General features: G+C 37.3%; 1 protein-coding gene across 2 annotated transcripts in view; it reads left to right on the forward strand.

Annotated features, from left to right (window-relative positions):
* Positions 1–12,736, forward strand: part of TENT2 (terminal nucleotidyltransferase 2) — a 46,246-nt gene continuing 33,510 nt past the window's right edge. For both annotated transcript variants that reach the window (XM_050913175.1, XM_050913176.1), the window contains exons 1-7: positions 1–60; positions 2,544–2,739; positions 3,387–3,503; positions 5,728–5,977; positions 7,064–7,178; positions 7,299–7,390; positions 8,206–8,272. In XM_050913175.1, coding sequence (XP_050769132.1) covers positions 2,585–2,739; positions 3,387–3,503; positions 5,728–5,977; positions 7,064–7,178; positions 7,299–7,390; positions 8,206–8,272 — 796 coding nt within the window. In that variant the 5' untranslated portion in view covers positions 1–60; positions 2,544–2,584. The remainder of the gene's footprint in view (positions 61–2,543; positions 2,740–3,386; positions 3,504–5,727; positions 5,978–7,063; positions 7,179–7,298; positions 7,391–8,205; positions 8,273–12,736) is intronic.

Genomic DNA, 12,736 nt, shown 5'->3' on the forward strand with positions numbered 1-12,736 from the left:
CTGATCCGTGCCGCCCGCGGGCCCGCCCTGCCTGCCTCCCTCCCTCCGCCCAGGCCCGGCGTGAGTCTCGCGGTGCGGGGGTCCCCTGTGGCTGTGGGGAGAGGTGCCGGGGGGTCGGGGCCCGGGGCCCGGGGCCCGAGGAGCGGAGGGTGGCCCCGGCCTCTTGCCGCTGGGCCACCAGGCGTTGAGGCTGAGGGCTGGCGGGGCTCCGGTCGCCGCGGGAGCGGCGTGTGCGCTGGGGCTTGCTTGCACGGGAAGTGTGTTCGTATTTAATTGTGTGCTTCCCCCAAAAGTACACGCTTATTTGGAAAAAGTGCCCACTGGGACAAGTGTACTTGAATTGTAACGATTATGAAACTTTTTGGAGAGCCTGGCAATTTCTGCCAAGGTAATCTGTGCTGAAAGTCACGGTAAATGCCGTTGTAGCTACTGTGAGACAGCAGTGTTACTACACTCTTTTGTTTTGGTTTTGGGAAGGTAACTCCTTCATTGCTTCTCTTTCTGGTATTTACAGCAGCTTCTCTTTCTGGTATTTACAACTCCAGAGACTAAAATGAACGCGTTACTTTTGCAACTCAATCTTGAATTCTGACGCACGGTTCTGTTACTGATGAATTATGTCCATAAACTGCTTATGTATACGGTGTGATGCTGAGAGTGCCTCGGCTGCTTAGAGATGAATGAGGTGTGTTAACAGTTGTTACATCGCCTGTCTATACTAGAAATGGAAAAGTTTAGACTGCACATAAATATCATTCAGATTAAATGTAGATGTCAGGTGACTTTCCTGTCATGCAATTCGGTTTTGTTTCTTCAGCAGAATTGAAAGTAAACATCCCGAAAATAATTTTCATTAATACATAATACTTCCCCTCCCCTGGCTCTGCTCCCCTCCCCCCCCCCCCCCCCAAAAAAAAAAGACAGAAAAAACTAAGAGAGCATTAATCTTGACAGCTTTTTCTTGGAGCTAGTACAGCCATGTCCATGTAGCTAGTACCAGGTTTTCAGTAGTGTGCATTGTCATCACAGGAAGTGAGGAACGAAGTCAAACCTGTATTTATTTGCCTGTGTTCCGTGCTAACGCTGCCTGCAGTGACAGTCGGAGCTGTCTGAGGAGGTTGAAACAGGACAACAGTCCATAGTGGTAGGTGAAAGAAGACTTCAGGGCTGTGGTAACAGTGAGACCTTACTACAGTACAGTTAGGAATAACTGATTTTATTTCAGTGTATGAGAGAATGCCTATTAATGTAACTGTTAATACAATTTATATATATATATATGTATTTAGTCTGGAAATTGAGAGAACCTAAAAGTGATACTTTAATTTTATCCAAACTTAGACTACTGTGTGGTGATAGGATTTCTGTGCCAGGGCATGGGCCTATTGGCACTTATTGTAGCATTAGGTTCGTAAAAAGGTTTTTATGTAATAATTAGGGAAATACTGCCATTGCTCTTACGACTTCTAAATGTTCCAGTTAAAAGTTTTTGAAAAAACTTCTTCCTCTTGTATTCGTATCCCTGTTTTGCACTAATTGGATAAATATTCATATGCAGAGTATTGAGATCAATCATGTCCAACTGTGTTTGTCAGTGACACATGTTCTTTGTTGGCAGGGTTCTTATTTAAGACTGAAGTAAAAAAACAAATGAAGAAACTTGAAAATAATGTCAGGTTTTCACTGCAGCTAAGAGATATGTACAGTACTGATAACTGGTTTTAAAAATCTTCTGATACGTTTTTTCCAATGTAAAGTCTGAACTTTTATTGTTTCCAACATATAAGTTGAGCTTAAGTAAAATACTGATGATTTGCAAATGGATGCAATATGCAGTTTAACCTACGGTAGAGGCAAAGATTTTTTTTTTCATCCAACCTTTCTGCTAATGTGTAATGCATATAATGATACAAGATCAAACAGCAGTCAGTTGTGCCAGAATCAATTTTAAATTTAAAAGACAGTAAACCTACATTTTTCTATCACAGAATCCATTCAGTAAGCACAAACGTAAAATAACACTGTACATATGATATTCTTAAAGCATTAGTAGATTACTTTCCAATTGCTGTCATCATTTGGTGGCTTCTTTGCATATCATGTCATGAAAAAAAAGTTAATTTTACTTATAGTTCATGATCAGCTGCATCTTCATGTTCTTATGATGTAGTCAAGTGTTTCTTCCCATATATTGTGAACCTCATCATGGAATGCTTGAAAAAAGGAAAATTAACATATTACAGTGGAATATGTTTCTTGAGATGAAAACTCTTACATCTTGTATCATGTAATTTTTCTAAAATTAAACTTAAAATGGAGGGGAGCAAATAAAAATTCACTTATAAATAAAGTAAGTAGTAATTGTGAAACTTAAGAGTATATAGTATTTTTATTTAGTGTCTTGTCCTGAAAGGACACAGTCACAATTCTTTTAAGCAATTTCTGGAAATGTATTCTAGATTATTTGAATTTTTAAACCAAGAGTTTAAAAGGTAACTAGAATTTCTTGTTGCCTAATTTAGATTTTTTTTTTTTTTTTAAAGGTAGGTAAAAGGATACATGTTCACTTCAAGTAGAAAGGAGAATGTTCCCAAATTCCTCCAACTTGGGTCATCCACCCTTCCCTCCAAAATATCAACAACAGAGTAATTTCTTCAATAAGCTTCCTCTAAGTATACCGCCTGCTCTTCTCTCTCGCCAGCAAATTATCGATGCTCAGTTTAGTTTTCAGAATGCAGAGTAAGTACAGTAAGATTTGATAGTGGGGACTGGGTTGAAAAAGAGAGTTAAGTCTTTTGAAAGAAGTATTTCTGTTTATGGAGGATGCTTTTCACTGTTTTTAACATTCAACTGCATTAAACTTTAGAAGATAGGAAGGTGTCACGTGTAACACAAAGCTGTATCATTTCTGTTGGTGACCTGCAAGTTGTAATGCTCTCCTGCATTGTGTGTAATGTGTGAGATGCCATTGCACTGATGAGAGTTAATAATCCACAGTTCAGTTTTAAAGATCTTCAATTGTATTTGTTTGCTGGGGAAAACAGGGAGGAGATGAGAGGGGGAAGAAACATGTATTCTTAGGGCTAGATTTGAAGACACCATAGTGTTCTTCAGGCTCTTAAATTTAACAGTACCTTAAGTTAATTTGTTTGCTAACCTATTCTTATGCGTGTGCTGTGAAGAATCACCATCTTCTATTTTTTAACGAGAAATATATTGTACCCTGAAATGTTTCTTCATTTTGAATAGAAAAGACAGATGTATTGCTTCTAAGAAAAAAATGATAGGACTTGCTGAGTTTAATATTCACTTAAGAAAAACTACCAACCCATAAAAAGCATCTTAGTTATCATATGAATAACAGTTACAGACTGTCGTCTTTCCAGGACTCTTTTGAGTGGGAACCTTGCAACTATTCCAGCTGTTACACTGCAGCCAATGACTTATGGAAATGGCAGTCCAGTACGTACATCTGATGCCCCGACGTCATTCCGAGGAAGAAAGTAAGTTCTTTGTGTGTGTGTGTGGTTAATTCTGGTTGTAGTGTACCCATGGTGAAGCATGTCTAATATCAATGTCTTGTGCAACTTGAATTTTGTTAGAAATTGCAATACTGAGTAAAATGTTTTTTGATGAAACAAGCCATGTCATGGCTCTTTGAAGTGTTCAGGTACCTGCTTTTGAGACTTCTAGTACTCAAAAATGACTTAGTATGTGTACTTTTCCTCTTCCAATAGCTGTAGCCTTACAGGACTGTGATTTTTACGTGTTTTATTTTAATACTATAGTAGATTGTAGTCTGTGTGTGCTTGACTATAAGAGGGTTTGTATTAATAAACTGAGTGTTCTCTTCCTGTTAATTTGTCAAGAGTAAGACTGCACCTTCAATGTTTTATGGGAATTGTGATGTTTTTCTGATGACACACTAGATGTTTGTCCTGATTTTCTTAATTATGTGATGCTTTATTTTTCAAATACAAAGTGCTAAATTCAAGCATATGTAAGTTCTCTTTTTTTAAGAGGAATTTTATGGAAATATAGCTTTTCTACTTTTCAAAAAACTAAACCTAGTTGAATTTACATAACTTTGTTACTTTAGTTGCAACAGACAGACAAATTTCAGATGAATGGATGGTTTTATTTTCTTTTAACTTTCTAGAAAAAAATCACTTCCCCTTATCAGTTCAGAAATAGTAGTTGATAAGTGTTTTTAATAATTCTGTGAATCAGCTGATAGGGAGGAAGCTTTATGTAATCTGTCTTCAAAACTGTTTCCTGTATGCTATTTCTCTTCCAGATTTAACAGATGAGAAAATAAGTACAATTAAATATATGGTATTAAGTTGTAGTTGAGTATATAACTATCACACGAACTAAGGAAGTTCCTGGTTTCATGCTGTATGCATGTTTTCCTCTTGACCAGTCTGGTTTATGGAAAGCTATGCTGTGTTGGGAGATTTGCAGTCAACTAGTTAATCCTTAGATCTTGAGTCAACTCTTAAGGTATTTTTGCTTAACATGAGTTCATGCAAGTTCTTCTCAGTCAAAATAGGCTGAAACAGCATTACGTTTTGATTTAACGTTACATTATGAGTTCCTTTAAGATTGCGGGTAGGTAATGTTATCAGAACTTCTTTCAGACTTGAAAACTGAAATGATGACTTGAGATCTCTTCAGTTAAATTTTTATTATTAATAATACTATCTGTCCAGGTCCCCAAACTACTTTGATGCCAGCTTTTCTGACTACGAGAAATGACTGCAGTTTTATTAATTGTTAATTCATTGATACCTATGAACATTTGATTTCGTGCTTTTTAATTAAAAGAATGTGTGAGTACCACCATACTGGTTAACTTTAAGCAATACTTGATGTATAAACAAAACATGAATGTCCTCTCTTTATCCTTACTGGACCACGGTATTCAACCACTGCCCAGCTTTCAGTACAACTTTTTCTTAATGAAGAGTTCAGATGCCAAGGGGCTGTCTGTAAGATCGCTATATCTCTTCAAATATATTTGAATTCCTGTGACAAATGACTTAATGAGGAGATACAGACTAGTGTTTAAAAATGAGACATTAGGTTTATGACCTTTGTAGCTTAATACAATCATTAGTTCGATTTATCAAATGAATATGTTTCTTTTTTGCCCAGATTACACAGTTTACTGTCTGTACAATCTAAGACACAGACAAATGCTACATTTTGAATGGCTATTGTGATAAGTTTCTTTTTCTCACCTCCACACTACTGAATTTATTTTATTTATCACTGGGTATTCAGAACTCACAAAACTTCTCACTGCACTTACGTTGATTTAAAAGAAAAGTACCCTTATATAGTCTGTATGTATCTTTAAAAAAAAAAAAAAAATGTTGTCCCCAAACTAGTATGGCCAGCTTTCCAAGCCATCCTGCTTAACTGAACTTGCCATTTAGGTTTCAGTTGGTTAATACAGACACTCTTGTAAAGCAGCTGCATCAATTCACTTCAAGAGTAGCTGCGCTTTTGCAGTTGTGTGTTCTCTTTTCCCATTCTAGGTTTATTTCACCTAATATCTTGGATGGGCACACCTTTTTTTCCGTAGAATACTTGCTTTTGGTGAAATAGTCACATAATTAAGCATTGGTATTTGTACTTTGTAGCAACTGTCTTTTAATCACAGATTGGAGCTTGCAAACTAGCAGAATTACTGTGTATGTGTCTTTTTTTTTTTTTTTTTAGGAGACTAAGTAAACAAAGTGTTCCACATGATGTCAAACGGCAGCGGTTTCATTCACATCATTCTGAAACAACTGTAGTTAACCAAGCAGTGCCTGTACCAGAAGAACGTAGATACTCCTTCCCAGGATCAATTCAATCTCCACTGTTCCGTGCACATAGCATACCAGTTTTAACTGGATGTGTCCCTCCGCTGCGAGATGCTTTGTTTCCAGACCCTATAGAAACCACACTCCCTGTGGCCAAAGATAAGGTAGTATCTTTCTGTGCATGTGCTTTACGTCTGTCTTCTGAGTAGGCAGGGTCCAATGGTGCTGTGGGAGACCACAAATTTTCTGCAAGGTTCTTTGACGGTGTCATGGGGTCTCTATCACTGAGCTGTCACTAGAAGGATTATCAGTAAGTGTAGCTGCCACTGTGGTCTTATAGCCTCCTTGTGTGTGTTTGGGTTTGAGGATTTTTGGAGGGTAGGGGTGTTGTTTGCTTGTGGGGTTTGGTTTCCATACTAATGTCAGGAAACGTACATGTCTGCTCCAGGAAGTAGAAATTGGAGGGATCATCCATTTGTCACATGGTTGGGCGTGGGGAGAATCCTGACGAAAAAAACCCACCCTAGTAATGTGAGAGAAGCCCATTCTGAATAAATACAGTATTGGGCCTGTAAAGATGTCCTCTGCGTCTCTTCAGAAGGAGATAAAAGTTACTGTCCTAGCTGTTCTGGAATATAGAAGAGGATGTCTTCTTTACGTGGACAGTGGAGTTGGAACTGTGTTTTTTGCTCATTTTTAATTAAAAAAAAAAAAAAAGCATGTGGCTGATCAGTCTTCATACTTTACCTGCACCAACATGACAGAAGGTTTTTTTGTTATAAATATGCCTGTTGATTATAGCATATAACATACAGCATATACCTCCTTCCACCAAAGATCTGACTACTTCTTTAATAATTTGTGTGGGATGAAAAAAGAAAGCTAACTTAAATCAGTTTTAATACTCATTTTTCTCCCTATTACTGGTAGGCAAACTGTTGACATTAAAATCAGCAGAAGATATCTCTTGTCTTTCACTGCTTATTCCCTGAAAGGCTGCAGATACTGTGGATAGACATTTAATAACAGATTGAACAAATTTAAATTTAAAAACTTTGCAGAAATTTCTTTTGCAGAGTTGTTCAATATGAATTCAAGTGTGGTAAAACTCTAGACAATGGAATAGGTTGTGCAAAATGGTGCTGGATTTTTTTTTTTAGTGCAGTCTTCTGTGTTTCATGTAATTGCATCTCTGGCAGGAAAGAATGTTCACTTCTCTGTATCTTTACTTTTTGAATGTGTGTGTCAAGTTAAGTCAGCAGGTTTTGGAGTTGTTTCAAGCATGTCAGCAACAGATCTGTGATTTGAACAGAAAAGAGCTCTGCAGAACAGAACTCCAGAGAGAAATTCAGCGAATTTTTCCACGTATGTTTTAAATTTGATTACTTAATATCAGTTTGAATGTTCTTCAGGTTTGCGGTTCTTCCTTCCTCTTAAACTATGATATGTCACATCAGTTTTTATTCTGTAATTCTTTTGTTACAGAGAGCAGACTCTTTTTGGTTGGGTCCTCGCTAAATGGGTTTGGCACTCGTAGCAGTGATGGTGACTTGTGCCTCGTGGTTAAAGAAGAACCAGTAAGTAATTTAAAACATATATAGTTAAAGTGTGTTTTTAAAATGTATATGCTTTTATAAGGCTGGATTCTAAAATGAGAAACAAATGGTCAAATCCTTTTGATTTAGCAACGTATTTTTGCACTCATAATAGCTATGAACTGCGGGCCCAATAATGTTGCAAATATGAATTTAACCCTATAAACCTTTTAACCCAACAAAACATTCAAAAAATAAGCATTACCTTCACTCCGTAAGTGAAAAAAGCACAGCAAAACAGAGAAGTAAATTGCCTAGAACTACGAACAAAATTGTTTAGAGAACTCTAACCCATTTTAGATGCAGGAACAACTTTTAATAAGTACAATTTTTTTATTTCATTATTTGGATTCATAGCCACTAATTTTAGTGAGCAGGCATAAGAAGGAATTTGATATGCAAAATATGTTAAGTATTTTTGGTGAGAGAAAATATTTATGAGTAGAATTTAGGTTGAGTGAACAGATGGAACAAAAAAGAAATCTAAACAGCATAATTTTAAAAGAATTGAAGCATCATTGAAAAGGAAGGAAAGGACATTTTTGTGTAAGTGGGGCTAGGTTTTCATCAAGTTCTATGATTTGTGAATGTCTGATAGTTACTTTGCCTATTGAATATGAGTTGTTCTGTCTGGCTTTTGCCGCACTAAACATATATGTAGGCTGTGGAATGTGTTGGTATACACGTTCATGTCTAATTCTGAGAAATAATTTTATTTGAAAAGTAAAGCATGCTTACTTGGAATGTCTAAATGAGAGCTACCGACTTTTTTCTTTAATTTTAATATCCTATTTCAGGTAAATCAGAAGACTGAAGCAAGGCATATACTCAGCTTAGTCCAAAAACTCTTCAGTACTAAACTTTGTAAGTTCCCAGCTACAGTGAGGTGGTAAGATTATTGGCAATTCTGGAAAAGTATTGATGCACAGTTGTAACTAATTTATGTAGTTGCATCTTGTCTAGCTTCTAATCACAGTATTGTTTGGAGAAAAGCTATAAATATTTAGTCATGTTACTTGTCTTGGTGCTGATGGATAGTAATTAGAAAAACATAACAGTTGCCTTGCAAACTTCAAGAACGGGTCGCATCTAAAATGACTTTTGAATGGTGGACCGCAATTGGGGGGTGGGGAGAGTAGATTTCTTTTTGGGAAACCTCTGTTAGTGAACTCTTATTACTCTTTTAGATTGCAGTGCCTTCCTGGGGCAGTACTCTAAGAATTTGTAAAATAAGATGTCACTCACAGTAGACTCTGTAGAAGTAATTTTTTGGGGGGGAGGGGCCGCCTTGATACCAGTGAAATAATTAACTTAGGTGCCTAGTGAAGAAAATACTAAATGTTGACAGTACCGGCACATGTAGGAGAAACAGGTCAATTCATAGTTCTTGTAAGTTGTTGTTTAGACTCCCTTCAGATGAAGAATTCAGATGGGCAGTTCTTGACTTAAATGTGAAAGCCTCCTACTTCAAAGAGGCTTTTGTACCATCCTTTGACTTGTAAAAGACCCTGTCATTTATTGATATCAATGACTGTGTCCCCCTACTTCTCAGACTTGTGATATATTCTTTGATGCCACTCCTTGTATTGCTGTTATGAACAGTCCTGCAATGGTAAAAGGAACAAACCATAAATTTAAATGCAGACTTCAAAATTTCTTCATTGGCAAGTGTGCATGTGCAGATTTCAACAGCTTACTTGAAGACAGACTTGATAGATCCATCACAGAATAGGCATCTGATATTTAATGGCTTATTACTATTGTAAGTTGGTGTTTGCATAAGGAGTCCAGAACTTAGTCCGGGTTTGCCTAGGATGCAAGTTGTTCCAGTGCTTTCTGAGAAGCACAGTGATAAAATAGTTGTGTTTTCAAGGATCAGAAAGGGAGCATCTAAATAAGCTATAACCCTCTTTTTTCAAGAGGTTGTGTTCTGTGACAGAGCTTTAGACAAAATCAAGTGTGTGTGCCAGGGAATACGAGTATCAGAAAGACATGATGGTCATGTGGGAGTGATCTCTGGAGGTTTTTGTTTGTGCCATTGCTCATTTTTGATGCTTTCCTAATTCTCTGTTATCTTGCAAGTGTCTTTGGTCAACTTCATTTAATCAAAATGTTCTTTGGAAGGTGAGGCAGGACAAAACACTGCTGATATTACCGCTCCTGTCAGACTCTCTTAGTTGTGGTATGTAGACCTCTTAGATTATCTCTTCATAATCTTAACATCACTATGAGCATGAATTCCTATACCTAGCCATCTGTCCTTGTGTCTGTGTATGGATGTTCTGTGGATAGAACTGACAGACAAAAGTTGTTTGAAAATGTTCACCTGATTCAAAATGAAAAGGCTTTGCCATATGGGTCTTTCCATTTGGATTTAGTTGATTTACAAACTGTTGCTCAACTATGCTAGGTTCAGTACTTTTGAAACAAGGGGGTTGCCCAGTTATTGTGATTAAAGCTTATTAGGCAAATATAATTGCTGTCATCTGTAACTTCAAAATAGCTTCTGGGTTGCTTTTGGTTGGGCCTGGGGATGAAGTTCCCCCAGGCTAGAGTTCAGAAGCTAATAGATTCATATGCTTTTTCCTTAGGGAAACAATCTTAGCAGTATGCACTTCAGTGGTGTCCTGTTGGCACTCCTGCGGGTTTGTGGAGTCAGGTTTACATGCTTAGAAATGGCTGTTCATTGTCAGCTCCAGATTGACTGTTAAGTTCTTTTTTTAATAGAACTGCAGTTTTTAAAAGTGATTTCCTACCTTCTACTGTCTTAAGAAGTCAGCTGCCACTTGATCATCAAGGATGGGATCTACAAGTACATACATTAAAAGAAAAAGCCTGCAGAAATTGTAATTCTTTTGAGATGTTACTTCAGCTTGAACCAGAACCTTTTAGAATCCTTCTAAAGGATTAGCAGTGCATGTATGCTGCTGCTGTGTACAAGCAAGTGTAAGATTTGTCTGTACCAAGCTTCTTTAAGAATTGCAATTTCATTCCAACAGTATTCTGTATTTTATTGCATATGCTTTTTAACAACTGAAAAGGCATGAAGCTTCTTCTGATCATTATTTTTAAGTTTTGTGCTGTCCAGTTAATATGTATGATGCTATCCTGTAATCTCAAGGTAATCCCTCTTTGACAATACTACTAATGTATTTTGTTCTTTCTTCTGTAGAAGAAAGACTGCAGCATGTTCTCAACAAGTGTGTGAGCTGTCATTAAACTTATTCCTTGCTTCACACAAGAGAACAGAAATAAACATAGCTTGGGCCAAACACAAAAGCTAACAAAGTATGTGCCAAGATGTAAGAGAGCATCTTATCTTTCCTCTCCCTTTCTTGTTTACTTAAAACGAAGTTCTTGGGCTGATTTTGTGAAGGAGTTAAAGGGCAAAAAGAAACAAGGAGGAGATTTGTGACATAGGTAGTGTTCTAGACCTTTTTTAACCTTTTTCCAGATCAGTTCAGTTCAGAAACTTGGGAGAAGTTTTTTCTAGCTATGCCTCTCCTAACATCTTCCTCTTTGTTCTTGCACTCTGTGATGTTCCTGTACATTTCAAAATAAGGGCTATAAGAAGAGTGTGATTCTCTGCTTTTTTCACCTTAATTCCGTGACTGATTGATAAATTAGGAAGCATTCCAAGTGCAGATTAGATCAATCTCTTTCACAATTTGTCTGTCTTCTAGGTAAATCATCTTCAGAACTTTAAGTGCCATCTCTTTTATCCTTTATATACAGTTAACTGTGGTTGTTAGATTAGTGTCGCGTTCTAGGAGGTTTGGGAAGTGGATTCAAATTTTATCTAAGCTCCAGCTTATTTTAATTTCAGGCTTGCAAAAGGTAACAAGTATGAGCAAGGAATTTGAGCCCATCAGATTTAAAGTCTTAGAGCAGAGGCTTTTCTCTGTTGTCATTCTGCATCTAGAATACCGACTGAAATGAAGATGTGTCCTTTTTTTGAATAGTCTAGTCACAGAGTGAAGTAGGAAAAAGCTTCTGATACTTATTCACTGTTTTTGTGGGATGTGTTAGTCTTAAAAGCATGTGTTGTATTTCTCCTAGAGTAGAGAGATGTAAGGATAGCGGTAATGTGTCTTCTGTTTCAAAGATCTGTTTCAAAGCCTAGCAGAGTACGTCTAACTTTTCAACTTACTTGTGCAGACACCTGTTTTACACAGCATTGGCTAACATTCCCAGAACTGTACACTCAAGCCAATATCTTTTAGAAACGTGAAAAGTGAAACATGAATTTGGGTGATAACTGTTACAACGTATTGAAAAGAGTATAATCCAAACCAATGAGAGTAAACGTCAGACTGGTTACTCTCTGCAGATTCATCTAAGCAGGATTCATTTGAAAAACAACTTAGGAGTAGTGAGTTGAATGGTGTTTACTATCTGAATAAATAACAAAGAGCTCATTTTCTCTTAGTTACACAAAGAGGTACAGTAGTGTTGAGAGTAGGGTATCAGAGTGGAATCCACCTAACCGTTGTCTAGTGGGGAACATGCAACAGCTAGGACAAGCAAGGGAACTTGAACTCAAATGGATGACCTTGAAGGACTCTGCCGGTGGGTGAGTGAATTCCAAACATCAACGATTAATTCATCCTGTGCTGGGTTGTACCCTCCTAGATTCTTCATGACTCTAGATTCAGACTTCTGTGTTGCCCAGTTTCTCTTTCTATAGTGTAATCCTATCAATGATAGCAGGCTACATGTGCAGGATGCCGAAGATCTTTTTGGCATATACCATGTTTGGGATTAATATTTTGTACAATTGCTTAATCTTTTATTCTGTAAAAGAAAAGAGAGACTTAAGCTGTTTCATCTGAAATTCTGCATGAATAAGTTAGTTATGAAACAGTGCTTAGTCTTCTTTGAAGTAGTTGTATTCTTTTTCACTACAGCTGAAGTGGCATTCGTGACTTTTTCATAGACATGCCCAAAACTGTGGAACAGGTGTGTGGGATTCTTTATGTGTATTTTGGTGTAGACCCTCTGGTCGTAGCTTCAAGGTCAGATAGTCATTTTACTAAGGCACTTACTCAACCTGTATGTATTTCAGAGTTCCACATCCTATATTTGTGAGTGTTTCTTCCCTTGTATGTATGACAATCTAATGTACAATAGCGATTCTTGTAACAGTGTCATGGGTGTGAGCCAAGAAAAGAGGGTACCAGCAGCAAGTTACTGCCTTCTAATGTCCTCTTTGCTTTGTTTCACTCTGGGAAACGGATTGGGATTATGTTCTGGGATTTATTTTTTTTTCTTAGCCAGCTAAGTTGGCACAAGCATCTGTCAAGTGTTCGGAGGCATGTGCAGACAAGG

Source organism: Gymnogyps californianus, chromosome Z, assembly GCF_018139145.2.
Source record: "Gymnogyps californianus isolate 813 chromosome Z, ASM1813914v2, whole genome shotgun sequence".
Taxonomy (NCBI): domain Eukaryota; kingdom Metazoa; phylum Chordata; class Aves; order Accipitriformes; family Cathartidae; genus Gymnogyps; species Gymnogyps californianus.